Genomic DNA, 27500 nt, shown 5'->3' on the forward strand with positions numbered 1-27500 from the left:
GGGGGGGGGGGGAGCGGACTCGCCTGCATCACGACTCTGGACTGACTGGGGAATGAATTAGATTAAACCTGCAACGATGTAAATGAGCCCACACAAAGTCCTATGTTGCGTTACTCACTAACGCCTTTTGAGTATCGTTACGACGTCCAGGGAGATGGTACTTTCGACACAAGGTAACCCTTTGCCTACTCTAACATCGGTATCCCAGACGATCTGTTAGGAAGTTCCACTCTGGTTATTGGGCTGACCTGCGAATGATATTGATAGCTGTTCATACCAATAACAAAGGAGATGTCTACGCTTCCGCAGGTGACAGCGTCCACTTCGAATTCAGGGGTCCTTTTAATTGACAAGATCTACTCTGGCACCACCATTTGCTGATCTCGACTTTGCGAGAAAGGGAAAGATAGCGATCTGTGCGTAGACGAAATTATACTATACCAAGTTTCCTGCTGCGGGTTGGCCTCCCGAGTAATGGTTTGCAGACGCTGTGGGATTAAAAAAAATACGCATAATGATCGAGACGTGTTTCCATTTTTATAGGTATAAGCGTTGAAAAAAGGCCCTAAGCTTTCAGTTTCAATTAATTTTACTGCCCTTTTTGCCTGTGATCGTGCCATACATTCCACTGTTGCGAGTATTTCTACCATGATTCCGGACCCTATTACAGGAGGATGAAGAAACTTGGTGATCTAGCATGCTGCTTACCTATGAACGGTCAAATAGAATAGTGACAGTACATACTATAAAATTGCAAAAGGAGATCGAGGAGACGACCTATCGGGTCTTGACATCGTTATTCCTCGTCACTCTTTCCTCGCTTTCCACAGCAATCGTCAACTCAGGAGATGATGCGAAAGATTTCCGGGTCTGAGATTAAACAAACGTGACCTTGGGGGATGAAAAATAAGAGTACTGTGCACCATATACCGCCAGTAACCAGAAATCTGATCTAACTACAAGAGGCCTACGTCTGAAGAAGTTCTCATCAGTGCTTGATCAAGCAGACAAATGACAAAAAGATTATGATACATACAACCAGCAGTAAGCAAAATTTCAGCGAGTAAAATTTTGAGAAGCAAGATTTCAAGGTGCTAGAATTCGAGAAGCAAGATGCCCAACCCAAGGGATGATCTCAAAAGTACAAGTAGAAGACCGTATGCACTGCCTGTAGTAATAATTATGTGCCCTATTTGGCTTGGGGTTTTCGTCGGTTATTTTTTGCCACTCGAGGATCGGCTCTCGGTATTCGGGTGCAACGGTAACTTTATATGAACTAAGAATTAATAAGAACTGCTGATCTACGTTTGACGAAGAAAGAGTATTGTCCAACTACTACGTACTTCGGAAGAGGGGCCGGGAGTGGGAGATGGTGACGACAAAACCCGAAGAGCGACGGGTAACGCCGGTTATGAAGGAGGAAAGAATGGAGGAAGCAAGTACTTTTGACATTCGTTCCCCGATAGCAGATTGCGAGTTTATAATTTTAATGTTGAAGCGTCTTACAACGAACTACAACTAATTAGCAATGATTTTTCAATTGGACGGCTCACGATCGGACTGGGATCCGCCGGCTCCCACAGCCGACGAGCTGATTAGATTAGTTTTCAGTTTTCATCACGATTTGCGATTTGCGTCGTCACTAAGTTCCTTGGTCCCGTGCCAGAAGCATAATCGCTGGGTATATAATCGACTGGGAGGAAAACTTCACCCGCCCAATGGCTACGAATCTCGATTCTCGCGCTACCACCACCTCAAGAGAGATGTCTGTCAATACAGCCGGCTTGCAAGAAAGGGGGATGGAGGGCAAAACCTTACCTGCACCCTTGGGTAGCCCTGTCAAGTATATTCCCAGTGCCAAGGTATTCTCCTGGAAGTCGAAGCTCGTATATGTGGGCTTCACTATGGGAGCCCTGGCTACTCTGGCTTATACCGCTTCACACATCTTACCTTCTTCTTCTGTCGCGCAGGCTTCTCATCTCAACACTTTCAAACGCCGTAGTCCCCCCAGTGAGCCTCCTAAGAACGCTCAAGTGATTAATCCCAAGGACTTCGCTGTTCTCACTACCGTATTGCCTAGTTACGAATTCAACGGAAGCTCTGTGGGTAGATACTCTTGTTTGCGAATATAGCTAATGTTTGATCGGGTCAGCTGTTTGTTCCTCCAGGAACCACCGAAGAATCTCTCAAAGCCAAGCCCTTCCACATTTACGACTACTCTTTTTACGATGTCATTGGACCAGACCCTACTCTCACTCTAATTGCGGATAGCGGTTCCGACCCTCTCTTCCACGAAGCTGTTGTTTGGTAGGTCCTGTTTCTGTCCCACACTCACACCCCTGTTCTGCCCTTTGTTGACGCGTTTAAATAATGCTGACGTAACGATAGGTATAAAGAACAAGACGAGGTGTTCTTTGTACAGAATGCAGGTGCTAAAAGCGCTGGGACCGGCCTAAACAAGTCAGCCGTGGTGGAGAAAATTTCTCTCGCCCAGGCAGCAGCAGTGCAAAAGGGTGAAAGAAACCAGACGGAAGTAATTGTTGTCAACAGCACCGTTGAGGTCGTCAACCCTAACGGTGAGTTCTATACCACAACAGATGCTTGATGCTTATGCCGCTTATCAGGCGGCACTGCCTACCGCGGGAAAATTGTCTTCGCTGGAGAGGGACAGGGTGCAAACGTGCCTCCTGCATTTTACATGCTTGATCCTAAAGAACCTTACCCTACCACTGGTCTGTCATGCCTTCTCAACCCTCTTACGAACGTGGCTGATTCCTTCAACATTGTAGTCATCCTCAATAATTTCTTTGGTCGTCAATTCAACTCTCTCAACGACGTCTCTGTCAACCCTCGCAACAAGGAGCTCTATTTCACCGATGTCATCTACGGCTATCTGCAAGATTTCAGGCCTCCCCCTGGGCTTCCTAACCAGATCTACAGGTTCAACATGGATACTGGCGTCGTTCGGGTGGTTGCAGATGGGCTCAACATGCCTAATGGTAGGCATGCTAACAGAATGATTTGTTGTTTTCAAGGCTAATGTTATGCAGGTCTCACTTTTTCCCCCGACGGACGGCATGCATACGTCTCTGACACGGGCATCTTCTCTGTAAGGCCGCTTCTTCAATTTGATGGGTATGTCGACTGACAAATTCTTGCTTTTAGGGGTTCTGGGGTACGAACTACACCTATCCAGCCACCATGTAGGTTGATACATCCGGATAGACTCTCTCGGCGCTGATCAGTCACCATAGCTACCGATGGGATGTACAAGACGATGGTAGCTGGGAGAACCAGAAGGTCTTTGCCTATGTCCACGTTGGTGCCGCTGACGGTACGCAATTTCGCTTATTTTCCCGTACTAGGCCGCTCACTGGGTGATAGGTCTCCATACCGACTCCAAAGGAAATGTTTACGCGGGCGTAGGTGACGGTGTTCATGTCTTTAGCCCGGATGGTCTTCTTATTGGAAAGATCTACCTCGGCGAAACCTCCGCCAACTTCAACTTTGCTGGTCACGGGCGTATGGTCATCTGCGCAGAGACACATCTGTACTATGTCACGCTTGGTGCATCAGGATGGGATCCTGAGGCGTAGACTGTGAAGATTGTGCGAAGGTGACGGACAATAAGCTGCGAAATGTGTGAAGATGATGGACAGTAAGCTGCAAAATGCGGAAACGCGTTGGACAATAAGCAACAAGGAAGCCTGGAAATTTACCATCGTGCGTGGTATATGTAGTAAAGCCACGTATAATCTTAATTGCAATGTCTAATATTAATATGTATGGAGCAGTGATACTACAACTACTTCTGTGAGAAGGTACAACACTGACCCATGTAACAAGATAGATACTTTTGGCTTCCTTCGATACTGTTTGTCATTCGCAGGTACGTACACACGTATTATTACCTAGATACATCTGCTTTTTTACGTGGAAGAGGCCAGGCCCTGTTTCGTTTCGTTTTGAAGGACACCTTTGTATTCCACAGCCTGTAACCTACAACAGTCGTTTAACCTTACCGCAAACATTGTGGATTCTTGCCTCTTGTTTTCTGTGTCTGGTGATCTGGACTATTATGGATCGTGCGTGGTGGTGAGTGCCAAGCACGGCGGAATCCTCTTCCTCGTTCGTTCATCATCCTCCTCTTCTGGCCTTTCTTTCGACCATTGCTGATTATCTAATAAATGTCTTCTGTTGCATGTAAGACCCCAATACTTTGCTGTACTTTGATACTGTGGGCTACATTGTTGTTATAAATACCCAGTACTGGGTAGTAAGTAGGGTCCTATTAAATAGGCTTTTTTTACTGACATGATTGCTTCTTAGCCTGAACTATGCGCAGCATGATAGGATCATCAGCCATCACCATTTAATAATGTGCCGTCTGCTAAATAGATGCTACCCATTAATAATAATGAGAATAACAATTGACGATTCATTCTACTCCTATAGAGGACCTTCCAGAGTAGGCTGTTGGCTATCTCTTGCTTCTCTTCCGTCTAAATACATACAGAGTAGTATTATGGGCTCAGAGACGGTTCTTTCTTTTTTCTGCTTGTCTTCTTGTTCCTTGTTTCGCTTCCGGCTATGGTGGTTAAATTGTCTCATCGAAACGTATCCGCGCGGCAGTTACTTCATTCACTAGCTGTCCGCAAACGACCGGTCATGGCCGTGGCTCGCTGCTGCATGCTGCGCGCTTGAAGAAATGCTGCTGCAAGTTCTCATGTTTTCCTCAATACAGTAATAATTATGTTGTTGTGCATGGAGTTCAAACAAATCAGAAACCAGTAATAGGAGGTAGGAGAGGATCAACTGCAGGGGAGATCTACAGATGCAGAAAATTTCAGTTCAAAGTTCAAAATACGTGCTGAGACGGGGGATTGACGTAGTATCAGTCAGGGTGTGTTCGATTGTAAGGCTGTTGGTTGTTATAGAGTTGAGATTACGGAGATCAGAGAAGCGCGCAGCTCGCCTCTCTTGTGTATGCATGTCTTCTTTACATATTTCATCCCCATAACATCCTTTAAGCCCCCTCATTCCTGCAGTCCCAGGCCGCCTTGGCACGCCACTACTAACAACCGCCGCCGAGACCAAAAAAACTGTACCGCGAACAAGCCAGCAGGAGAGATGAAGTAGAGAGCCAAGCGCTGTAAGTCGATGTTCTGTCCAACATCCACGGCGCCACCATAGACCAAGGAAGCTGCCGAAATGCGTGGATTTGAGCTGACATCAACCCCCACCTTCGCGCTTCCGATCTCGTGCCATCATCAACCCACTTTTGTCTTCCCCACGCAGACTTTTTCTTCGTCATTCCTCTTTCGGCCATTCGCCAATAGTTGTATTCCTACTTCCACATTATTCGATCAGCCCACAAGTAACCCTTTTCCGCATAACCTCGAGATGTCTCATCACCCGCAGCTCTCAGTTTCGACTGGGTCTGCCGGTGCTGGGCCATCCACTCCGACGCTCCCTCGTCGTCCTCAAGGTGCGCGTCGGCGCGGTGTTATGCCTGGACTATTCATCGCAAACCCTGACAACTCTGATGAGGAAAACTCTCCGCCCAAAGCTGGGAGTCAGAGATCATCGTCAGGAGTATCACCTATCAGTGTCTCATCGAGCTCCGGCAGAGGTGGTCCAAGTTCAGTATCCATTCCTCAGCCAGCATCGCCATCGCATAGTATCAAAGAACGAGGGAGCTTGCCTTATCCTTCAATTCCTGCACCTCAATCTTCCCCTTTACCTTCTATATCGGCATTCCCAAGTCCACAGCCGTTGATACCGACGCCATCGCCTGCGCCAATAGCATATGGTCACACCCCAGAAATATCGTCAGGACCACCACAGCCGCCCCCTCAACCGCAGCGGCATCTTCAACGGGCGTTTACAACAGCAACTCCGGAAAATGCACCTCGACTCCTCCCAGAACCTCGTTCTTCAAGCACAGGTACAACGTCATTCCATCAACAGGTTAACAACTCTCCATCGCGTGCTCTTCCCTCATTACCATCACCCATCACGCGGCAGTCTACCATGCCTTCTCCTGTATCCCAATCCCCATCAACCTCGCATGGACAACCATATTCTGCTCCTCCTGCGTATCATCCCCATGATCCAACAAGAGTGGCAAGCCCTGACGATGTGATGAGCCCTGCCACTGGCAGCGAACATGGGAGTATCATGAGTGCGGGAATAGGGCATAGAAATCGGTCGGCTTCAGTGCAGGGGCAACAGGTCAGACTGCAAGTGACGACTGATAACGAGGCGTTTCATCTGGTAGATATCACAGGAATAAATACTGCTGAAGGTATACGTGAAAAAGTATTCTCGAAAGTAGGTACTGTTTATACTCGTTAAACATAGCTGACATTGTTAATAGCTGCGTATCCGAGATGAAGATTACCCAACTCTGTCGATGTATCGTACTGAAATTGGAGAACCGGCAGATGAAACACCTATATTACCTGCTGCTCTTCTTAACATTTGCCGCACCCTAGGAGACTCTCGAGCTAGCCTCAAATTCCTAGTCAAGCAAACCGATGTTCCACCATCATCCGCCGCATCTGTCATTCCACCCGTCTCTCAGACCGATTATCATCCTTTTCGCGCCGCATCGGATCCCCGACGTGCAGGGGTTCCCCCAATAACGACGGATTTGCCTAATCCAGTGCTTTACCGTGTCTCAAGTCGTCACTCAAAAGAAGGGAGTGTAAGTAGTGCCAGCGGAGAAGTGCTTAATCGGGGGGAGCTGAGTGCCAGTGACTGGAGCGATCTGGGACATGAAGCAGAGGACTGGTCAGGGCCCGGCTTGTCAAGGAGCACAAGGAAATCTGTCTTACAGAATGCGGGTGTGCGACTATCGACTTCAACGGGTGGATCGAGATCACCGGTTACAGAACACTCGGCTTCTTTGGGCACGAGCTCTCCAGCTTTGCCCACACCACCTATACCTCCTCATTCCACCTCATTACAGGCTGGCGAGCCTTCCATTCATTCTTCCCCGTCTAGTCGACCGTCTAGCAGACATTACGAGTTTAATGAACTTTCTTTGCCTCCGCAATTCGATCACTTTAAGCCTTCTAATGCTATATCTGTCTTTCCTCGTCCTGGAACGCCAATCAGTGACTCATATCAAAACGAAAACGCATTTGCCGGTCCTAGTCGTCCAGTAATGAATCAAGAGCAAGGTAGCCAAGGACTCGGACTTACTTTGGATGATGACATTGACCCAGAGACTCGCGCTTTGATAGAGCAATTCCAAAGGGAGGAACAGGAGGCGCAAAAGAAGGAGGAAGAGAGGAGAAGGCAGCTCGAAGCAGATGAAGAGTTGGCAAAGAGAGAGCAGCAGAGCGAAAGAGAACTGTGGGAGATGATGCAGCAAATGCAAAAGGAGCAAAGGCAGAGAGAACAAGCACAAATCGCCGAAGATGAAGCCAGAGCTGTGAGTAATATCTGTGTATGTTTCGATTCGGTACTGACGACCAATATAGAGGCAGGTAGAGGAGGAACAGAGACAAGAAGAAGAGCAGAGACAAGCGCTAGAAGCAGCCCGTACGGCATGGGAGGCGGAGCAGCGGGAACAAAGGGATCAACGAGAGCAGCGAGAGCAACAGGAAAGTCGGTTTCATACATTTGAGAAAGATAGGCGGCAAAGACAGCAGTTCTTTCAGAACAGAGCTAGGATGGGGGCTCCTTTGGATGACTCCGCGACATGGGAGTCTACTTGGATGGTCGGCCCTTCAGCTGAAGGGTCTCTCTCGTCAAGAAGGCCCTCAGAGGGACGAATGCCCATGGTGCAGACATCGGCGCCAAGGACCAGTCAGACTCAGTCGCCAGCGCTACCGCCACGGCAAAGCAGTCAGCCTATCTACCAGCCATCGCAGTCCCAGTATCTGCCGGATTTCGCCTACTCTCACCGCCGACCATCTGGATTTCCCAATACTTCTTACGCTGAAACATCGCATGCTCAAGAGCGACTACATGATCCCCGCTTACAACAGGCAACGGGACGTGCACCAGCTCCGGGGCAGCGCGGAGGGACATCCAATACCCCTCGCCCGGAATCTCAGCGACTTCGCCATCCTTTCAGCTACGCTGCTCATGAACCAAGTAATGAGCGTCTTCAAGCTCCTGCACTGTCCACCGCTAGATCTGTGGATAATTTGAGGATGACCAACGGGCCACTTGGTATGACTTCACGTCAAAGTCAGGTTTACGGGCCTCCCAGAACATCAATCACCCCTGCTCCAGGATTCGCAGAGCACCGCAATATTCAACCTGCATCCGCTACCGCAACATCGTATCGGAGTCCATCATCGGACAGAGCCAGAGATGGAAGGTATCCGGAACCCTTGCATTCTTCGTCTAGGGTGGCGACACCCATGGCACCAGCCATAATTGATACAGGTCTTGTACCATTCCCGTCACCGCATCCGAACAGCGCGGCATCTTCGAATTCATGGCGGGGCCACACACCGCAGTTTAATTCTCTACCAAGATCAGCTCGTGGTCCAACATTCGATATCACACGACCCAATACTGTCCATTACGACCGCTCTCCGCCTCCTCCCACCTCGCCTGAAACAGCAATTCCCCCTCGCCGACCTTCTACGTATTACGACGAATTTCACCCTCCAGACACTGCCCGCACTATCGTCGAAGATGGTGCAACTATTCGTCGACCGTCATCTCCATTCCCTTGGGGTGATCGAGCTAGAAGCGGTAATGCATCAACTCCATACCGTACCGCATCACCTGTCCCAGTCGATCAACCCAGGACCAGTGAGACAAATACATTTGACGACACCGACTCACAGTTGCCCTATGCTCATAACGCAAGCCCTCAATCCTCCTGGTTGTCAGTTTCGAGGGCTGGTGCTCATCGGAGCGACTCTGATACTTTGTCAGTAGCCGGCACAGTCAGCAGCGAGGCGACAGTTCGGCCAGGAAAGGGCATGGGTGAAGACAACGACACAAATTCGGGAGACACGGCTAAGGCTGGGCAATGGGACAGACATCTGAAGGAGATGATTGCGAAAATGGGACCAGGAGGCGGAGAAGGGACGGTGAGACCAAGGAAGGAGGAAGAAGAAGATGAAGCAACGCTGTTTATCACGCCGCCTGTCCGGGCACCAGAAACGTCCTCATCTCGCACAAACGCGATACGTCCATCACCTTCGAAACCTAATCTCATCGTCAACACTGCTTCTTTGAGTCAGCAGGCATATGATCAAGTCAACCCTGTACTTTCGGCCAGCACGCCATCAGATAGCGCAACGGAGTCTGAAGGCACAGGTGAAGGTGATGGTGAAATTGAGGGGTCCAACATTAAGCGCGGCAAATCTTTTGCCCGCCCCAGAGACCCCAATCAATGGAACTTCCGTCCGGAGCCCGAGCAACTGTATGAAAATCTCGACAGGGTTTTCCCGCAGATTGATTTGGATAGACCCATTGTGCAAGGAGCTGAGTCGACACCGTCAACACCCGGGATTGAGTCGCCGAGTCGAGTGGAGATCATTGGCGGGCTGCCGTTGCCCGCAGGTGCAGCACCTGGTAGACAAGGTGGCCCCCAGGCTGGGTCAGGACCTTTAGGTAGGGCCCCTCAAGCAACAGGGCCTTCTTCGGCACCTACTGGAGCGTTCAATAGATCAAAATTCAACAAAGCGGAGAATCGCCGGTCGATCCGAGTTGTTGCCGATCACAAACGCCGCACCCTTCAACGTCAGGTATCCCGACACGAAGACCTTCCACCAGAATACGACGTCGGTGCTGAAGAGGTCAACTCTGCCATGGATGATCAGGTTGTGGACCCCAGAAGTGAGGAGCAGAGAAAGAAGGACAACAGGCGAAGCTCGAGCATGTGGGATCATAAGCTGGTGGAAGTTACGAGATTCGCGCGAGCTCAGGCCAACCGCGAAGCTGATATCCCTGAGTCACCTGCCTCTGATGGCAAGCCTGGCACTGTAAACTGGGTTAAGGGCGAGCTTATCGGGAAAGGCTCTTATGGTAGGGTGTATATCGCGCTCAATGTCACAACGGGAGATATGATGGCGGTCAAACAGGTCGAATTGCCGGCCACAGAAATTGAAAGGCATGACTCAAGGCAGCAAGGGATGGTCAAAGCGTTGAGGGATGAGATCGAATTGCTGAAGGGTTTAGAGCATAAGAACATTGTGGCGTATCTGGGTGGGTTGTTTTTATTTTGGTTTTGACGTAGACTTTTCATGTCGCTGACGCTTTAATAGGATACGAGACAAGCCCCGAGTATTTGTCCATGTGGGTCCAACTTATAAGCAAGCGTAGCGCAGCAGCAGTTGTTGACATCCACATAGTTTCCTTGAATATGTTCCCGGTGGTACTATTGCCTCGATTTACCGCACCCCTAACCAAGCCCGTTTCGAGCCTCAGCTCGTCAGATTCTTCACTGAACAGATTCTAGAAGGGTTAGCTTACTTGCATTCGAAGAATATTTGGCATCGAGTGAGTAGCATTTTTAGGCCGTACGTCAGAGCTGATAGGCGATATCAGGATCTCAAAGGTGATAACATCTTGGTGGATGCACAGGGCATATGTAAGATTTCAGATTTTGGTATTTCTAAACAGACAGGTAAGATCGTGAACAAATCCGTAGAAGTTGGACTGACAGTGCTCGACCTATAGCCGATGCCTATGACTCCTTTGGTCAAGCTACCAACATGAAAGGCTCCGTCTTTTGGATGGCACCTGAGGTTATTCACTCTTATTCCGAACGCTCATACTCCGGAAAGGTTGATATCTGGAGTTTGGGATGTGTTGTCCTTGAGATGTGGTCTGGAAAGAGGCCTTGGGGTGACATGGAGCAATTTGCTGCGATGTTTGAGGCGCGTCCAGGTCAAAGCTTTGTATCTCGTGCCAGCGGCTGACTTTTTGACGAACAGCTCTTCAACAAACGATCTAGGCCTCCCCTTCCGCCTGATATTAATCTTTCTTCTGTTGCTCTCGATTTCCTCAACGAAAAGTGTCTTGCTACAGACCCTCGCAATCGCCCCATGGCGCGCGACCTTCTTCAACATGAATTCATAAAAAATAGGGACCTGACTTGGACTTTCAAGGACAGCAAAATTGGGAAAGCTGTCGCGAAGAGGGGAGCGAAACGACCCCAGGCATGATTTAGCATTGGTATGTGCTCCAGAAAGGGGCATCTGGGAGAAGTATGATGAGTATGATCATAACGAAAAATCTAACGACACGGAGATCGCTTGACGCGTTTGACATCAGACGAGCATTTTTTTTTATAGACATCATTGGGTTGAAGTAAGTCATGTATGATATATTGTGTTGTGCGTTGTGCGATGGGTTGCCGACAGCAACTTTTCAACAGCAGCCGGGTGGATGGGCGCTTAATAATACAAGGGAGAAGCCTGAGACCAACAAACGGGTGTTGCCTCAGTGGCTGCACGCGAGAGCGAGGTCTAAAAGGCCGAGTAGACCCTTCTGTTACCAACATGCCATCTATTCTTTTTCTTTGACAACCTATCCTCTCCTCACACTACTATCTACTGCTTCGAACTCCTTCCTCTAGCTGCAGGGGCAACTTGGCAATAGAACAGGTAGCCGAAGAACAAACGAAGGAAGGTCTGGTGATGATCCTGCGGGTTGCCCATTAAGCCAAGTCTCCACAGCTGCATGTTGATGCGTCAAATCATCGCAGAGATCACATGAGCTACCGATATCGAATGCAATCTTTTTTCTGGTTGATTGATCACATCTATCCTGGTAGATCTGGAGAAAGTAGGGTGCATGACATCATATAGAGTCTTGATGATGTTGCGATCTGATGAAAAGGGGCTGGACTTGATGATTGATGTCGTTTGCGCGTCAAAAGAAGACGGAAGGAACTACGTTGTAGCCAGGACTTTGGTGCTCAATTCTGGAACTCGTTTATTTTAATTGTCTTCGTTCCTCCGGATCACAGGGAATGAGCAATAACAAGAGACGACTATACAATCACCATGCCACGAAGACCCCAGGACACTGGACGAACGAAGGACTCCTCCGGAACCTCGAAGCGATGATGCGAGTCGGAAAGCAATGGGATGCGTATACAGTTGACTTGGATTTGCATCTTGCATAATAAAATGTTTTCTCGCTCTTGAAATAAAAATATCTCTGCATGGCCGGCACATGCTTAACACCACACAACCATGAGCACGCACGAGCGACTTGTCTTGCCAGTGCCAGTAACCCGCTGACGGAACAGCACGACCCTCCTTCTTTCCGGCTGTTGCCTTATTACGATAGTTCTTTACGCGATAATAGATAAATTACGAGAACGATATGCGCGCGCGTCATTACGATATCAAAGTCGAAAGTCTAGACCTACTTTTGACTTGATCACGATAAGGGCATGTTCGGCATCTTTGCCCATCGAGGTTGGGTAGAGGTCAATCGGCTCTACAAGGCTACACCTTTCAGAGGTGCATGCGTTGAATTGTCGGCTTGAAAAAACCTCGTTAAATCATCCTTTTTGGGTGTAAAAGATCAATATTTTTGGTGACCTCTTCTCTCTATTCTCAGTCGTTTGTGCAAAGTCCAGAGCTCGCGTCGACATTGAACGGATACATGATTCTGAGCTTGATTGAGTGTGCCATTACACTTTTAGGTAGATGATTTAAATCTAGGGAGCGGCGGGTAAATCTCAATCTCAGTAGCATGATAAAATGCCAATGATCCTTCTTGGCTCGAAGTCTTAGAGCACGCTACCTACCACATTAAGGAGGCAATTTTGCCGGTATCATAGGAAGTCTCCGATGGGTTATGAGCTGGTATCTTCCCAGTTTCTTGTTGAGCATAATTTGCTGGGGTGTATGACATAATAGATCTGTTAGCCTTGAAAAGTTAGATATCAGATGGAGTTCTAATAGGTACTGTAAAGAAGCCCATCGTACCTCGCGATCTCATCTTGTAGAAGCGGGCTGACGACTGACAGTGCAATTATATCGAGATGAGATGCGATTTTCAGGGTCAATAAGCACGGCCTACCGAGTTTAATAGCCGTCTGCCGTCTGCCGCATGTCTGCCTCTATCCTCTGGTGCCGTGCCTCGGCGCATCCGTGCGTTCCGCGCCCTGCTTATTGGGCAAACCCTGGAAGCTGTTTTGGGGTCGATCGTTGCTAACGGATAGTTCCTCATCCGCATGTGCCTCTCTCCCTCTCCCTTCTCCTGCGTGGAAGCCGGAGAATGGCCGTGCTTGATACGTATCTCCGAACGTAGAGATTATCCAAATTAAGCAAAGACCCTTGCCGAAGACGAAAAAGGGACGAGGCCGAGCAGGAACATTTTTTTCGGGGCCTCCTTGTTCTTCGTCCATTTTAGCACACGTTTGGGTGGGAAGAAGTGGGCAGTTAGTAGCTCACTGCGGGTAACCGCGAGGATGATCCTATGGAATATAGATGAGAGCGTTACACCCTTGTGGGCGCCATTTGTATCTGCAGTCAAGTATAGAATCCCATCTCAAGCATTGCTTTTGAGCTCTTACATTCACCTACCAATCTGTTTAATCGTTCCGCATCGTCCTCGGATCGACAACCCTGTCTACGTCCCTCTCGACACAGCTAGCCTCCTAATCTTCAGCCCAGCGACGTCTACCGAATTACAGCGCGCTTGAATATCACCCTCACCTCGACATAATCTTTCGAAACTTGTCTCCATGCCTGTTGTTATTCTTCAAGCTATATCTGTTGACTAATCGCCCTCAGCACTGTACTGCTCGCTCTTTGACAGACCGACACTCACTAGAAGAGCATTGGCTGCTCGCTTGTATCGAACTTTCAACGTTCGCTGGACATTGCCTTGTTGCTATTTTATTTTCTATACCACATACGCAGGGTACTTGCACGCGTTAGCAGGCCGACGCACGGATACTTGCCTGTGTGTTGTCCTCCTTTGGGTAGTGTGAATCTTTCAAACTCGCCCAGCATGTCTTCTCTCGCATCTCTTCCCTCTTTCCGCCCCCAAGAATCCGCCCCCGAGTCCCTTCCGCCCGCCGCATCCTCCTGCCGCATCTCTCGTCTTCCCTCCCTTCCCTCCATCCCCCACGCCGGACCATCCCGATCAGCACAGCGTTACCTGTACTTTGGAGTCCGACAGGGTTTTTTGTCCGGGGTTTATACCGACTGGCAAGAGGCCGAAAAGCAAATTGCCGTGAGTGGTGCACCGTCCTGGAGTGTCACGAAAGATACTGACTTGCATTTTTGCATTAGAACCATCCAGAACCTGCGCTAAAGACATTTTCAACCAGACTCGCTGCAGAGGCCTACGTCTCTGGCTGGAACGGGGCAGGCAGACATTCGTTACCTGTAGGTCATTAGCACGATTCCATCTCCATTGCATATGCTAACCTGAACTTAGCCTTCGACCCCTCGACCTTTGCGTGAACATCTCGCTATGAGTTTTCCAGGTTCGGTCAACGTACAGGCCCCGGCTTCACAGAGACGACAATCATACCACGCCAGGCTCCTGGCTTCTTCACCGACTGAGTTCGGATCGCTTGCTCCTGATACTTCACTATCAACTCTACGCCCAGGCGCGATCTCTAGATCATCTTATCGCAGTAGTGTCGTTCATATCTCCAGCCCTCTGAGGCAACAGGTCGACGACGATTCGGATGATACTAGTGGAGAGGAACCAGAGGCTAAACTTCGATCTCTGCGGAAAGCAGCCAGCTATATGGGCGCTGGTGGACTTTTAAGTCCTCCTCAATCACCAGAAAAGAAAACAAAGAGGCTGGGTGATTCTGTGATCGAGAGAGAGCGACCAGTACAACGCCGAGCCTTGACTGATTCTAGAACTTGGTCGTCAAAGATTCACGGCGAATCTCCTGCCCAGTCTGGAAATCGTCCTCTCTCTCCTCCGACTTCTCCTACAGGTCCGGCTCATACAAGAAGGCCGAGTGATTACAGTAAATCTCGCCTTTGGGCAGACTCTGTGCCACAGGTCGAAGCGGCCAAGCCTGAGTCTCCTTCTCAGCCCGATTTTGCTGATCCTACCATACCGAAATTCTCTCGGTCAGGACTTCGGAAGTCTGGGGTCGTCATGCCAGTTGCTGCCAAACGCTCCTCTTCTTCCCTTTCCCTCAAACCACGTGGGACCCTTTTCTCATCCTCCAACGATTCATCCTCCTCCATCACTTCCTCATCTTCCAATGGCTCTGACCAGACCAAGCGCCGTCTCTCTCACTCACGCCAGCCCTCCTCCTGTCGCCTTTCGAAATCCCAGTTCTCTTCCCAGGACCGTCTAGCAACTCTCGCAGAAACATCCAAGCAAGAGCTCCAGCTGAACGATGAAGATCACAATGCGATCCCGCCATTGTCCCCCCCTCGTCCAGCATTCATGCGACGGGTTAGTTCGGCCTCGTCAATAGGCTCAAATGACTCTTTTTCCTCCATGGGTAGCATGACTAGCGGTTCATCAGCTCACACATCCTCACTCGAATCTTGCGAGCCCATCACTGAGGAAGCCGAGCTAGATGTACGTATCCAGGAGTCCAAAGACAACGAGAGCATCCCCGAGCATGCCTTAATCATCAGTGGGACCTGCACAAAGTCGGATGGGGATGCGAGCGTGGATAGCGGGTCCATGAAACACATCAAGACTAGGAAGAATAAGAATGGCGGAGTGTTAAAAAGACTGGCGAAAGTGCTAGGATTGGAAAAGAAGAGCGTGGAGGCAGGGAGGAGAGGGAGTATGTAAGGCATCGAGGACATTTATTTCATCTCCGGGCATTCTTCATCCAACCTCCGATTGTTTTTTAGAGCAAGGTGTGCTTCTTCTGGACAATTAGAGTCGTACGCCCGTTCCTTGTTTATCTCTTTATAGAATTGGCCGTACCATGTTTGGCTCAGAAAGTCTTCTTTTCTTATCTGGACCGTATCCTATATAATAGATACATATATATATATACTCTTTGAAAACTGTGACCTTGTATTGTGTGTAGCTATAACGTTTCATATGTAATCTACTCGCCGTTTTCGTCCTCGTCCGAACAACAGAGGCCTTGATACCGCTCGTGACACACGACTTCAATAATGATCCTTTTTCACGGGTTAAGAGGTGCGAGAACAACGGGAGCACGCGCGGGCAGTGCAGCAGTAGTGCATTATTGTTTGCACAAATGCCCCGCATGAGATAATCGGGCATTGTCGCGCACAACTTTGGAAGAAAATGGACAGGGGGTCGCATACGTACGGAGGAAGCCGTGGGAAATCGATGATTGAGGTGCACCAGATGGCGGCAATAGAAATAGCCGTCCGCCTAGCACCGAAAGTTGAATGCGGGGAACAACATTCATCTACTTCCGTCCTCCACATCTGTTCCGCCTCCGTCGCATCGTCACCGGCCCGCTGGCCCCCGCCCGCACATCCCGTTTATTAACGAGCTGTTCTCTTTCGATCACCCACAACTATCCTATATCATTGAGACAAACAGCAACTATGCCCTTCAGAACTTTCATCCCAGGCCTCTCCCTTCGCCTTCGTCCACAGGTCAGGCTGCAATCGCCCCGTTCAACGAAGAGCTATACCACAGTTGAAGCCCACATCCCCCACGGCCATGCTCACCATGCTCATCGTGCTCAGCGAGTCCCATATAAGAAGCCCTCCGCGCTGAGAAAGTGGGGTGTCCGCTTTGGTACGTTCTCTTTCGATCCTCACGTATATCGAGCTGACTAGGCATCACATCTTCACCTATAGCCCTGGCCATTGCCTTTCCAACTACATACATCCTCGGAGCTGCGTTTCCCCCGCAGCTAGTGCTCTTGATCTTCCCCCGCTTCTCGCCCCCGCCTCCGCACAAGGACAGTGCGAGGGGCAAGGCGCACACGAATGACGTGGAAGGGTGCATGCAGGGGCTCCAGCTGGTGGAAATGATGCGAAAGGAGATCCAGGGAGGCGCAGAATGGTACGAAACTAGTGGGTCTGCGTGATGTGCCTGGCAGCCAAGGAACGCTAGGTCAGCTGACAAGGAAACCAGGACCTTATGACAAGTACGATCCTCAGAAGGTGCACAACTCGCTCACTGCCGGCACCCTCCGTGGTCCCGGTAAACTCGCAATCCCTCCTATTCTTTTTGCCAAGAAGGATGAATCAGAAGCAATCGGTGTGTTTTCATCGACCACGGGATCGCCGTGATAGTTCTTGCTGACAAAAGCCTATGGTAGCCATCATCCATCTTGGTAGAGCACTCTGCGGCCACGACGGTATCGTACACGGTGGTCTTCTCGCTACTGTGATGGATGAGACGCTTGGCCGCAACGCCCTCCTCAACCTTCCGTCCCGTATCGGTGTCACTGCAAACTTGAACATCAACTATCGTTCCCCTTGTATGGCTGATCAATTTGTTGTCGTGAGGACCAAGGTGGTCGAATTGAAGGGAAGGAAATGTGTCGCCGAAGCCAAGATGGAAACACTGAGCGGGGAGACTGTGGCTGACGCCAAGTGGGTACTGCGTCGTGAATTGAGGTGTATCTCGGCTGATGAATCGCAGGGCGCTCTTCATTGAGCCCAAATGGGCCCAGTTCCTTGCTTCCTCTGGAGTCACCGAAGCGATGGGGCGACCAATCCCTCAGCCTGAAAATGCTCCTGGACTGATGGATGGCCAAGTTGAGAAGATTGTGTAAATGTAGAAGCTTGTCTTTGAAAGCTTGCCCAAAAACAGTTGTGTGCAAGGACTTTATCAGGCGACAATCAAGATTGTAGCGTCCTAGAATAGAGGCAAGTCATACTGGCTCACATAAGAGAACAAGACAATGTAGAAGCTTTAGAGCTTCGGTCGTGAGAAGCCATTGGTGATGCATATTATCTCACCCAGTATACTAGATACTTTTGATATCACTTCTTTTCCCTTGGTTTGCCTAGTGTATGTACATCTGCACATCTCTCTAATCCAATATATCGAAAAATTATACTAATAAAAAACAACGGTTTGCTTTCGAAAGCATAACAACCAAGTCCAAATCACTAATCAACCCCCTAATATTAATTAAACATCGACACGTCCACCACCTGCAGCGGCGTTACCCGTCGCGTGAGGGTCAACCTTTTCGGTGGTGCTAGACTCATGCCCGTTGCTGGCAGAAACTTCAGCAATAACGTCCCCTGAAGTGAATTGGGGCTTGGAGTCAATTCTGTGAAGACGGAGCTCGGGATCTGTGCCAACTAGATGAAAAGTCAGTGGGAACGTTCAAGAAAAAGGTAGAGAACTAAAAAAAAAAAACTTGCCATAGTCGTAAGCAAATTCGCCGAGGTAAGCATCGTCAATACCGATGATTTCGGCCTCTTCGCTAGCCCTCAACCTCAATCCAGGGATGAAGTGAAGTAACCAGCAGATGATGGTGGTCATGACAAAGGTGTAAGCGAAACCAGCGGTCAAATCGGCCATCTGGTAACCAGCCTGTATCCAGTAATGGCTGACCCAGCCACCGGGGATATCGGTGATACCGTCAAAGCCGGCCACAGAACCTTGGGCGAAGAGACCGGTAAGGAAGCAACCGACCATGCCGCCAATCCCGTGAGAAGCAAAGACATCGAGAGTCTCATCAACGCCAATGAGAAACTTGAGCTTGGTGGCAAAGTTACAGGCGATGGCGGTAATCGCACCGATGGCAAGAGCAGCTGGGGAACCGACGTAGCCAGCAGCAGGGGTGATACCGACCAAACCAGAAATAGCACCGGAGCAGAAGCCAACAGCGGACCATTTGCGTTCAAGCCTGTAGTCCAAGAACATCCAGACCAAACCACCGACAGAGGCAGAAAGGTTGGTGACGATACAAGCCTGAACAGCCCTCAAGTTGGCAGAAAGAGCGGAACCACCATTGAAGCCGAACCAACCGAACCAGAGGAAAACGGTGCCGATAACAACGAAAGCAGTGTTGTGGGGCTTGTAGGCGAGTCGTTCAGTGCCGTAGCCTCGACGCTTGCCGAGGTACAAGGCGATAGCCAGAGAGGCAGTACCAGAAGAGATGTGAACGGGGGTCCCACCAGCAAAGTCGAGACCGCCCATGACAAAAGACCAGCCGTTGGGGTTCCATGTCCAGCAAGCGAGAGGGCAGTAGACGAGGGTGAGCCAGCAGAAGAGGAAGACCATAACGGGACCGATACGAGACCGTTCAGCGAAACCACCAATGGCGAGGACACCAGTGATAAGCTACAGTTTGTCAGTTTGCAACGTATTGCTCGGGAATAACTTTACTTACGCAGAACATGCATTGGTAGACACAGAAGAGAAGAGCAGGGATTCGGTCAGAACCGGCAGAAGGCTCTGCGAGAACTCCCTTCAGACCAAAGTATCGCAAGTCGCCAATGTATCTGATACACCGTCAGCAGTCTTCACTGTAAGATATTATTGTGACGTCAACTCACTTGGAACCAGTATCAGAAAAAGCAAGTGAGTAACCTGTGATATATTCAACTGCGTTAATTTCTGTACCGTATCTTCTTTGCTTCCTCCTCGGGAAGTCAAAACAACTTACCCCAGAAGAACCACTGGAAAGACCCGACGGCAACACCAGCCATAGACAGGAAGATCATTGATAATGCATTCTTCCGTCTTAACAGGCCAGAGTAAAAGAGACCGACACCGGGAACCATGATCCAGACGAGGGCCATGGCGGCGATGACTAAGGGTGGTGTCAGCCATTTTGACGGATGAAAACTGAGGATGACACGACTCACCGAAAGACATGTCACCGAGATTGTAAAGATACTGAGTGCCATCGTCGGCAGTGTAAATCATGTCCGAAGACGAGTCTGTATAGGTCACGTTGACCATATTGAATGGGAATTGCTGTTGTTGTAGTGCGAGACGGAAAACGGAAGGTCAATAATTGTCCAAGTAAAGAAAAGGAAGAAAGAAAGATGGAAAAGAGAAAACAGGAATTGCATTAGAATAAGTATTGGGCCTGGGAGAACGATAAAGGGGGAAGGAATCGGAAGATGAAAGAGAAAGGGGGTAGATACCACAACAAGACGGCTGCCCCTCATTGGCCAGTCAATCCTTATCTATCCCCGCGTTGAAAGATGCCTCATCTTCTGAGCTCCGGAGGCGACTAGCATTTACGCGTCTTAATGTTATTACGTATTGCATTCGCTTCAGTCAACTGCAAACGGCGAACCGACAGAATAGGGAAATTGCAAAACACGAGTGCACGACCGAACACGCAAACGCAGAGCATGAAGAGATTAGAGAACCTGCAAAAGAAGATACGCCAAGACCTTGTCGCACTACTCTGCCGCGGACGTCCTTATCTATGAGCTATCAGCCTCATGACGCGTACTCATTTGCCCAGGATAAAAAAGACTGGTGAATTGAATTGCCGCGTCCTGAACCAAGGATGCGGCGCAGGCCGATTGCTGGCGGAAGCGCTGAGGGTGGTTGTAAATCGGAACCGAAATTATGCGCCATCACGCGCCGTGGTTGGTGGAGATAAACGGTCTCAGAGTTCGAGTAGTATGTAACTGATAACTGATAGCTTGCGGCTCTGGGATAGGTCGACGAGAGGATGGCATAATCAGTCGTATTAGGGTGCACGTATTTTAGCCGTGTAAATCGCTAATCACTTTTTATTCCTCAAAACATGACAAATAAGGGCGACTTGCTGGAAAAATATGGGCAACACCAGTCCATGCTCAATGGATGAATATGCTGCTGGAAGTCTTCGCTTGATCCGTGATGGATGATGCAAAGTGCGAGACCGAGCTTAAGCTGAGCGCTAGTGCACTGCTGATCTCCGCCGTCTACTAATCTCGATCAGACTGGACGAACAGCGAGCTCGGTCCCCAGACTTGACTTTTCTTCTTCTCAATGCGTAGAGAGGAGCTCCGGGGGAAATGAGACCTTCCGGGATACACCTTCCATCTCCAGCCTCCAACCTTCAAGTTCTTCTTAATACCATGCTTCGTATTCAACATCGAACAACATCGGACCCAAAGTTTCCACTCTCAAAATCTCTTCATCCCACCTCTTTGTAGGCCTGTCTACACGCACAGACATGTATTTTCAGTGATGACATTCATCTAGGGCCCAGATAACACGATGCTGCGAGCCGGCTTAGATCTTGATCAAACCATCAATAATCAGTCATCAGTGGCCCCAGCTGAATCCTGCCTCAACAGCAGCAAAACAGCGAACAAAATCTTCTGGGTATAAGAAAGTGATGGCTGATTGAACTTACTTTTTTTCGTCTGCCTTTCTGTCTCATTGACATTGAAAAGCTCAGCTGTCATGACGCTTGGAGGGTCTCTAGGCAGGTCATCCAGCCATAAAAACAAAAAGATTCACAGACCTTCACCGTTTCCGCCCACGCCCTATCTCCATCGGGGAGACACTAATCAACCTACTCTTTACCACCCACTCGCACTTGACAGGCAAGAGAGAGGTCGGAAGGCCTTGGATATTTCACTTGACCACCAAGTGATTGATATCTCTGCCGACCACATCATCTCCCTTCCACCAGGGTCAATGCAGTCACAGACTTTCCTCTCGCACCCACCAGCTGCGAGTCGTAATTCATCATTCACTTCGATCACCTCTCCGCCTTCTCCAAAATATCCAGCTTCTATCTTGCCAGACGATTCGATTACCTCAACTCACGCTTACGCTCGAGGCTCAGTACGTTCGACAATGATGAAAGGGAGAATTGCTACCACAGATACACCCGCACCAGGTATTATGGAAGAGACTGAGGAACAAGACGAATTAAGAGGCTTACGCAGTGAGAGCAAATTGGGTCTCGGAGCTTTGGGGTTCAACGTCTCTAGCGTTAGCGTCGGTTCAAGGAACAAGACAGACGAGATGCTAGGGTTTGACGCAAATGCAAAACTTGCTAGCCTCTACTTGGTATCGGGTTTGGGAAAGGTAAATCCTGTAGATCATTGCAAGCGGCTGACCTTGTAGAGTACGGCAGAATGGTCATTGGCAGACACCTTTCGTGGGGTGCAACCACTCGAAGATTCTCTTGGACTGTTTTGGCGACCTGATATGCTTGGCAGCTGCTTCAGCGGTGATAAGCGGCACAACCGATCTGCTACACAAGGGGGTGAAGACCACCGATCTCGTAAAGATTCGAAAAGCAGCATGTTCAGCAGCGGCGGGCTATCCAAAGACCTAAAGGGCAAGCATGTAGCCGACGCTGGACCAGGAGGTGCCCAAAAACTGGTAGCGAAAACGCTCAAGTTTGCACACCCTCGAGACGGTGAGTTTTCCTCCCATTCATTTCGTTGCTGACGTGATATTACCCCCAGTCGAGATCGTCAATTCCGTCCTTGCACCTCCAGCCACTTTTCACGCGTTTACATTCACAATTCCTCGCCACGACACTCTTGCCGCTGCCGCCGCTCGCGCTCGAGAACGCCTTGAATCAACCGTTTCCGGCCCCGTAGATTTCAATCGTTTTGCCGACGCGTCGTCGTCAACGGCAACGGTCAACAAGGCCGTTGCCTCTGCTCCCGAGCTCTCTTTTTACGGGGTTACCCTCACCGTGTGGACTCATGCGGATAAAAACCGAGCTGTTCAGCTCAAAGCGATGAAATCCCGCTCCGATCGAATCGAACTCGGAGCTCAAAATTCACTGAACGCGATGAATCCTGTATCGCCGTCATACCATCGCGCAGGACAACGAAAGGCCAGTACCACTCCGGATAAGAAAGGCACTCGCCGTTCTTTGGGCCATGTGCTGAGAAACCAGAGCGAGGCCGATACCACTATAGGAAGCGAGACAGAGACGGGTATGAGTGATTCCGACATGGAGGGGCCTACGGACAGAAGGAGAGGATGGATGGATCGATTGAGTGTTGTTGAGAGTGTGCCAGAAGATGTAAAGGCGGTATTCGACGAGCAGATTGATGTGTTCTGGATGCCGTATGCGATCACTCTGGGTAAGTTTCTATTTGATCAAACCATGCTTACAGGTGTATAGTTTCAAGGTACCCGATCTACGACACTCTACAAGATTATCTTGGCCTCAGTGTAAGTAAATTTCAAGTAGTCTACAGCTGACGAATTAGTGGGCCCGCTTCTCAAAGAACGCTCGTGTTCACATGTCTCAAGTTTCGCGTCTACTGAACACTACTATTCCCCCTCGCCCCGGAGGCGCTTTCCGGCTTCCAATTGGAATTTCTTCCGACGACCAAGTTATTCTCAAAGGATGCATGCCGGGTGGCTTGATCGATTTCGACAAAGGTTTGGTCAAGGTCGATTTCCAGATATGGCCACTATTCCAAGCTTTAGATCTTGACCATATTATTATTTGCGCAGAGGTGAGCAGCCGATCAGGAAAAAAAGCAAGGAGCATGTGGCTGAGTTTGAGACAGGTTGCACTGAGCAACTCTGGAAGAATTATTTTCTGCTCTAAACACCCGGCAATGCTCAACATAGCAGTGAGCTCTCTCAAGTATTTGGTTGAACTTGGAGGGTGGAACGGTGTTGCCGTACCTGTCATTCATGCAGTGAGTCTCCTCGCGGTATGCGCGCCAAATGAGAATTACTAAAACTGATTTGGAGTAGAGAGATGCTACTTTTATTATCGAGGATCCTGGACCTTTTATCATTGTACGTGCTGATGGATGTCTTTGTCGAATATCTCGGCTAAACAAAAGGGTAATAGGGCCTGTCTAGTGAGTGCCGATATGTCGTGGCTCCTCCGGCCGAAGTGGTGATTGTGGATCTTGACTCCAAGTACGTTCTCTCTCCTCTCTTGAACCCTAGTTGGCGTCTGACGATGATGATACACAGCTCGTTATCATGCCGCTCGCCTCTGGCCAATGTCATCTCACCTCGCGCTCGCCGCGAAAAAGCCAAACAAAAACTCCTTGCCGCTCTTGGTCCTACCTATCCCGCCGACAGGTCCATCCCCATGGAATTCAAAGTATCCTATCCGAAGGGCGCGTTCCGACCACTGAACAAGATCACTTGGTCAACGGTGGAAAGGCCGAATTTCCTTGGCGAGAGGTTGCGGGAACCGGGATGGTGGAAGTTTGAAAGCGTCATGTCCGTGTTTGACAAGATTTTAGCGCACAAGGTGTGTGTGTTTTTTTTTTTCATGTCGTCGTGCAGGTGTTAATGAGTGTGCGCTGACTCGGCGGAAGCACAAGAAACCAAGTCTTATTCAAAGACTAACGAGATCAGGCGTGGGTCGTGCGCAAGCTCAGTTGACTGTTGGGGAGCAATTGGCTAAAGCCATGATGCGCCGACGGGCGTGTAAGTATGGTTCCAGTTTGATCCGAAAAAAAGGGAAGGGAAATGTTTTACTCAACTGGCCGCTGTGCAGTGCACTATGTCGAGGCTAGAGATGATCTCGAGATCAAGGTGGCCAAGATCAACAGAAGATTGCTAAAGCTTATCCAAGAAGGTGAACATGTACGTATCCTTTTTTTTCGTTCAGTCTACCTCGTAAACCAACTGCTAACCCTTGGAAATTAGTGGAAAAGTCAATTCGAGACGTTTGAAAAGTATGCCGACAAGCTCACGAATGAAGCGAACGAGTTGAAAATCAAGATTGAGAGGGAGCGGCGCGAGGCAAAGCGTCTTTCCAGCAGTAAGGGTTGTTTGTTCAAAAAGATAGGAATGGAACTGAGGAAAAATCAGTTGCCAATGAGCAAACGCAAGTCAATTTGGAACTCGAAGAAAAGCTGGAAAACACTGAGACTGCTCGTGCAGAAGCAATGCGGCAGTTATCGGATATGCATCAATCGTACGTAACCTTTTCTTTTTCCAGAAACAGGGGTAATCTTGAAACAGGATCCAAGAGCTTGAACGTGAGCGGGAAGAAATCATAAACTCTATCGAGATGCAAATCGGCGGCGCACTCGATCACTACTTGCCACAACGCCCACCGTCTCCTTCCATTTCTTCTCCTTCTTCGCGACCTGGTACGCCGGGCGATGCCCTTGCGTCACCTACCACGGGAAACAGCCACGGTTCTCTTTCCGAGGACGCAGCATGTCGGAAGAGCAAGGAGAGGCCGATGACTGCCGATTCTCAGCAGAGTTTCAAGAGTGGGATGAGCGGGATGACAGGGCTGAGTGTGTTGGGACATGCGAGGGGTGAGAGAAGGAGAAGAGAAAGCGTGGTGGATACTTTACGCACTGGAGGAGACGGGAGGGCGTATACAGGGGCTCTGGATATAGCGCAGAGGGTCGCGAATATACATGCCAAAGTGAATCCCGTTTCGCCTTTTTTTTAAAAAATTGCTAACGTGGGGATAGCTCGAGATGGCGCTTGGTGTGGTTGCACGACAAAACGCGAGTGGCGAGGGTGAGGGTGAGACGAGTGCCGATATGACTCTTACGAACCCTCCGCACGATACCATCTCGACGGACGGTGCGCTTGTAACGTCAGAGCCGACGCCTGGAGAAGAAAGTGACGACGGGACTGAGAAAGGCAGTCGTACCGGCTCATGTTTACTCGTTCGCGACGGTTCGGATTCGGATCTGGGGAGCTGGGGTTCTACGGCGGCGCCTGGGGATGATGATGGGGAGGAAAAGGTAAAAGAATGGGTAGAGGATGACGGGCTGAACAAGCGGTTGAGTGGATTGTCGACGACGATTCATTTCGGCAAGGCGATGTAAGGCGCGCGGAGTGGTGATACATGGCGGCGAGCTCGACTGTGTATTAGAAGTGTGTTATTTTAAAGCAACGATGTAGCGAGATGTAAAATAAATGGAATGGCGAGGCGGATGGAGTAATAAGCGAAGATGTGCGATGGAATCAGCTGACGGCGTGTAGCGGTGACGCCGTTGACATTCGAAATAACAATTCTTGGCAAATGAGGGGCGAGGTGGAAAAAAAAGGAGGTTTAGCAGGGTCATTCTTGAGTCTACCAGTCTACAGTCTACAGTCTATAGTATCCTCGTATATACCACCTTTCAGCATGTCGATCTCGACTCCAAATAAAAGGTCAACGCCCCCCGAGTTACAGCCCCTTGTCAGCCGGACGACGGGCGGGACGACGCCGACATCGAGCTCGTCGTTCAGCTCTTTCCGCGACAAGATGGTGCGGGCGCTGAGTCCGAATAGGGATAGCGGCGGGGAGGTCAGAGGGGGGAGAAGGCCTAGCTGGGGAGGTGAGTGGCTGTTTTTGGACTATGCCTGGGATATATCCGTATGGTGTGGAGGCCGCGACGGGTCTTGATCGGGAGAGATGGGGGGTGTCCGTCGGGAACGGCGGGTTTTTATTCTGCGACGGTTATTCCTGCAAATGAATAAACAGCCCAAAAGGGGAGGGGGCTGGCCGGAAAGTGTCTGCCTGCTGCAACGAGGATGGAAGCGGGGAGAGATAAGGAGACGGCTGGCCAATCAGCGTGCGGCGGCGGATCCTCTGTTCCCGGCTGTCCAGAGATAATCGGGGGGGGGGGGATTATCTGCTGCCCCATCGCGTTGCCACCGCATAACATCCCTCTTGCATCCACCCGTCGCTTCTCCGCTAACTCCTCCAGCAACCATGTCCCTAGCTGAAGAACGCGGCCGCCAGCCAGGCCATGTCGTACGTCCCCGCCGCCCACACGCCCGCTGATGTCCCCCCGCCAGGTGTCCACAGGCCGCGGCGGCGCTGGCAACCTCGTAGCCCACGCCATCCCCGACGACGATTTCGTACCCGGTGCTGAACGCGGCCGTGAGCTGTCGCCACACCCAAACGCCAACGAGCATGTGCGTCCGTGTGCCGTCGGATGCAGAGGATAGCTGACAGGGCCGCCAGGTGACCCGTTCTGGCCGCGGAGGCGCAGGCAACATCCGTCCTTCCTCCCACTCACGCACCCGCGAGGACATCAAGCAAGAGGCCGAGGAGGACGCGCTCCAGGAACAGCTCATTGCCGATGCGCGCGGTCGTCAGGCCGAGCAGGCGTTCTCCACCGGACGTGGTGGCGTTGGGAACATCTCCAGGAGCAGGAGTAGGTCCAAGGCGAGGACGCCGAGGGGTGAGAGCTCGACTCGCCGAGAGACAAGTGCGCTTGGGCTCGGGAGGAGGACGACGAGGGACGCGGTCACCACCGGAAGGGGAGGGTTCGGCAACATCTCGGAAGAAAAGGAGAAGAACTCGATCGAGCTCGAAAAGGCGAGTTTCCCGTCTTTCTATATCTATCTGCTCTTGCTGATGCTCATTCACAGGAGGCTGCCCGAGACCAGTACGAAGCCAATGTCCTCGCCAAGTACACCACCAACGAAGCTGCCCACCCGCACGCATACGCGACAGGTAAAGGCGGCGCCGGCAACGTCGTGACCCCTGCTGCTCACTCTGTCGAGCCTGATGTAGCCGCTTTGAGCTTGGAGGATAGGGAGGAGAGAGAGGCACATGCCAAAGTGCATGCCAACGAGACGGGGCAATGGGTGCCTTCCGGAAGAGGGTGAGTCTGCTGCGCCCGTGATGGGCGGACAAGAGAGGCTGACCGTTGCCAAACCGATTAGTGGGGCCGGGAATATGCACCACCGCACCAATGACAACTCGCATTCCCCGGCGCAGGACGAACGTGGGC

At 50.3% G+C, this 27500-nt stretch overlaps 8 protein-coding genes across 9 annotated transcripts in view; 7 read left to right on the top strand and 1 right to left on the bottom strand.

Moving 5' to 3' along the window:
- Positions 1 to 1505: 1505 nt before the first annotated feature.
- Positions 1506 to 3781, top strand: CNJ01840 (lactonohydrolase, putative). The gene is made up of 9 exons (XM_567357.2): positions 1506 to 2102; positions 2153 to 2307; positions 2389 to 2576; positions 2625 to 2732; positions 2790 to 2999; positions 3051 to 3109; positions 3166 to 3203; positions 3255 to 3334; positions 3385 to 3781. Exons 1-9 carry the CDS (start codon positions 1719 to 1721, stop codon positions 3594 to 3596), a joined length of 1434 nt encoding a protein of 477 aa, XP_567357.1. The 5' UTR covers positions 1506 to 1718; the 3' UTR covers positions 3597 to 3781.
- Positions 3782 to 5002: 1221 nt separating this feature from the next.
- CNJ01850 (map kinase kinase kinase mkh1, putative) lies at positions 5003 to 11318 on the top strand. Its single transcript, XM_024657963.1, has 9 exons — positions 5003 to 5152; positions 5299 to 6333; positions 6380 to 7441; positions 7491 to 10185; positions 10245 to 10275; positions 10332 to 10479; positions 10528 to 10606; positions 10660 to 10859; positions 10917 to 11318. Exons 2-9 carry the CDS (start codon positions 5404 to 5406, stop codon positions 11145 to 11147), a joined length of 5376 nt encoding a protein of 1791 aa, XP_024513618.1. The 5' UTR covers positions 5003 to 5152; positions 5299 to 5403; the 3' UTR covers positions 11148 to 11318.
- A 2210-nt stretch (positions 11319 to 13528) lies between these two features.
- Positions 13529 to 15992, top strand: CNJ01860 (hypothetical protein). Its single transcript, XM_567359.1, has 3 exons — positions 13529 to 14181; positions 14241 to 14336; positions 14389 to 15992. Exons 1-3 carry the CDS (start codon positions 13957 to 13959, stop codon positions 15727 to 15729), a joined length of 1662 nt encoding a protein of 553 aa, XP_567359.1. The 5' UTR covers positions 13529 to 13956; the 3' UTR covers positions 15730 to 15992.
- A 461-nt stretch (positions 15993 to 16453) lies between these two features.
- CNJ01870 (mitochondrion protein, putative) lies at positions 16454 to 17906 on the top strand. Its single transcript, XM_567360.1, has 5 exons — positions 16454 to 16665; positions 16728 to 16946; positions 17008 to 17133; positions 17195 to 17471; positions 17521 to 17906. Exons 1-5 carry the CDS (start codon positions 16470 to 16472, stop codon positions 17651 to 17653), a joined length of 951 nt encoding a protein of 316 aa, XP_567360.1. The 5' UTR covers positions 16454 to 16469; the 3' UTR covers positions 17654 to 17906.
- On the bottom strand, positions 17819 to 19900 carry CNJ01880 (ammonium transporter, putative). The gene is made up of 6 exons (XM_567361.1): positions 19707 to 19900; positions 19505 to 19651; positions 19395 to 19428; positions 19229 to 19340; positions 18255 to 19179; positions 17819 to 18191 (listed from the first exon to the last, which is right to left on the bottom strand). The coding sequence occupies exons 1-6, from the start codon at positions 19801 to 19803 to the stop codon at positions 18016 to 18018; spliced, it is 1491 nt and encodes a 496-aa protein (XP_567361.1). The 5' UTR covers positions 19804 to 19900; the 3' UTR covers positions 17819 to 18015.
- Positions 18108 to 20102, top strand: CNJ01885 (hypothetical protein). The gene is made up of 4 exons (XM_024658768.1): positions 18108 to 18202; positions 18260 to 19188; positions 19248 to 19419; positions 19491 to 20102. The coding sequence occupies exons 2-3, from the start codon at positions 18439 to 18441 to the stop codon at positions 19368 to 19370; spliced, it is 873 nt and encodes a 290-aa protein (XP_024514448.1). The 5' UTR covers positions 18108 to 18202; positions 18260 to 18438; the 3' UTR covers positions 19371 to 19419; positions 19491 to 20102.
- A 768-nt stretch (positions 20103 to 20870) lies between these two features.
- CNJ01890 (conserved hypothetical protein) lies at positions 20871 to 25698 on the top strand. Of its 2 annotated transcripts, XM_024657964.1 has the most exons (15): positions 20871 to 21888; positions 21928 to 22225; positions 22275 to 22907; positions 22949 to 22998; positions 23037 to 23288; positions 23343 to 23477; positions 23536 to 23580; positions 23636 to 23706; positions 23764 to 24049; positions 24117 to 24228; positions 24299 to 24387; positions 24451 to 24565; positions 24616 to 24721; positions 24769 to 25186; positions 25236 to 25698. In XM_024657964.1, the coding sequence occupies exons 1-15, from the start codon at positions 21256 to 21258 to the stop codon at positions 25596 to 25598; spliced, it is 3606 nt and encodes a 1201-aa protein (XP_024513619.1). In that variant the 5' UTR covers positions 20871 to 21255; the 3' UTR covers positions 25599 to 25698. The 2 variants fall into 2 exon arrangements, with proteins under 2 accessions (XP_024513619.1, XP_024514449.1); XM_024658769.1 differs by lacking the exons at positions 20871 to 21888; positions 21928 to 22225 and having other exon boundaries at positions 22263 to 22907.
- A 91-nt stretch (positions 25699 to 25789) lies between these two features.
- CNJ01900 (cytoplasm protein, putative) overlaps positions 25790 to 27500 on the top strand; it is a 1956-nt gene continuing 245 nt past the window's right edge. Inside the window, exons 1-6 of the mRNA XM_024657965.1 lie at positions 25790 to 26093; positions 26466 to 26512; positions 26557 to 26676; positions 26726 to 27082; positions 27136 to 27371; positions 27433 to 27500. The exon at positions 27433 to 27500 is cut by the window's right edge and continues 245 nt beyond it. Coding sequence (XP_024513620.1) covers positions 25796 to 26093; positions 26466 to 26512; positions 26557 to 26676; positions 26726 to 27082; positions 27136 to 27371; positions 27433 to 27500 — 1126 coding nt within the window. The 5' untranslated portion in view covers positions 25790 to 25795. The remainder of the gene's footprint in view (positions 26094 to 26465; positions 26513 to 26556; positions 26677 to 26725; positions 27083 to 27135; positions 27372 to 27432) is intronic.

This window comes from Cryptococcus neoformans, assembly GCF_000091045.1.
Source record: "Cryptococcus neoformans var. neoformans JEC21 chromosome 10 sequence".
NCBI classification, from domain to species: Eukaryota; Fungi; Basidiomycota; class Tremellomycetes; order Tremellales; family Cryptococcaceae; genus Cryptococcus; species Cryptococcus deneoformans.

What these genes read in the sequence shown, in the direction of transcription:
- CNJ01840 (XM_567357.2), top strand. Translation starts at nt 1,719, where the DNA reads ATGGCTACGAATCTCGATTCTCGCGCTACCACCACCTCAAGAGAGATG. An exon ending in TACACCTATCCAGCCACCAT is followed by an intron (nt 3,204 to 3,254) that starts GTAGGTTGATAC and finishes CAGTCACCATAG; the next exon opens with CTACCGATGGGATGTACAAG. An exon ending in CCACGTTGGTGCCGCTGACG is followed by an intron (nt 3,335 to 3,384) that starts GTACGCAATTTC and finishes ACTGGGTGATAG; the next exon opens with GTCTCCATACCGACTCCAAA.
- CNJ01850 (XM_024657963.1), top strand. Translation starts at nt 5,404, where the DNA reads ATGTCTCATCACCCGCAGCTCTCAGTTTCGACTGGGTCTGCCGGTGCT. An exon ending in AGCCCCGAGTATTTGTCCAT is followed by an intron (nt 10,276 to 10,331) that starts GTGGGTCCAACT and finishes ACATCCACATAG; the next exon opens with TTTCCTTGAATATGTTCCCG. An exon ending in CGAAGAATATTTGGCATCGA is followed by an intron (nt 10,480 to 10,527) that starts GTGAGTAGCATT and finishes AGGCGATATCAG; the next exon opens with GATCTCAAAGGTGATAACAT.
- CNJ01860 (XM_567359.1), top strand. Translation starts at nt 13,957, where the DNA reads ATGTCTTCTCTCGCATCTCTTCCCTCTTTCCGCCCCCAAGAATCCGCC. An exon ending in AGGCCGAAAAGCAAATTGCC is followed by an intron (nt 14,182 to 14,240) that starts GTGAGTGGTGCA and finishes TTTTTGCATTAG; the next exon opens with AACCATCCAGAACCTGCGCT. An exon ending in CAGGCAGACATTCGTTACCT is followed by an intron (nt 14,337 to 14,388) that starts GTAGGTCATTAG and finishes ACCTGAACTTAG; the next exon opens with CCTTCGACCCCTCGACCTTT.
- CNJ01870 (XM_567360.1), top strand. Translation starts at nt 16,470, where the DNA reads ATGCCCTTCAGAACTTTCATCCCAGGCCTCTCCCTTCGCCTTCGTCCA. An exon ending in GGATGAATCAGAAGCAATCG is followed by an intron (nt 17,134 to 17,194) that starts GTGTGTTTTCAT and finishes AGCCTATGGTAG; the next exon opens with CCATCATCCATCTTGGTAGA. An exon ending in GAGACTGTGGCTGACGCCAA is followed by an intron (nt 17,472 to 17,520) that starts GTGGGTACTGCG and finishes GATGAATCGCAG; the next exon opens with GGCGCTCTTCATTGAGCCCA.
- CNJ01885 (XM_024658768.1), top strand. Translation starts at nt 18,439, where the DNA reads ATGGCTGACCCAGCCACCGGGGATATCGGTGATACCGTCAAAGCCGGC. An exon ending in CCAGTGATAAGCTACAGTTT is followed by an intron (nt 19,189 to 19,247) that starts GTCAGTTTGCAA and finishes ATGCATTGGTAG; the next exon opens with ACACAGAAGAGAAGAGCAGG.
- CNJ01880 (XM_567361.1), bottom strand. Translation starts at nt 19,803, where the DNA reads ATGGTCAACGTGACCTATACAGACTCGTCTTCGGACATGATTTACACT. An exon ending in TTTCCAGTGGTTCTTCTGGG is followed by an intron (nt 19,429 to 19,504) that starts GTAAGTTGTTTT and finishes AATATATCACAG; the next exon opens with GTTACTCACTTGCTTTTTCT. An exon ending in TTTTCTGATACTGGTTCCAA is followed by an intron (nt 19,341 to 19,394) that starts GTGAGTTGACGT and finishes ACGGTGTATCAG; the next exon opens with ATACATTGGCGACTTGCGAT.
- CNJ01890 (XM_024657964.1), top strand. Translation starts at nt 21,256, where the DNA reads ATGACGCTTGGAGGGTCTCTAGGCAGGTCATCCAGCCATAAAAACAAA. An exon ending in GTTTGCACACCCTCGAGACG is followed by an intron (nt 22,226 to 22,274) that starts GTGAGTTTTCCT and finishes TATTACCCCCAG; the next exon opens with TCGAGATCGTCAATTCCGTC. An exon ending in TTATCCAAGAAGGTGAACAT is followed by an intron (nt 24,388 to 24,450) that starts GTACGTATCCTT and finishes CTTGGAAATTAG; the next exon opens with TGGAAAAGTCAATTCGAGAC.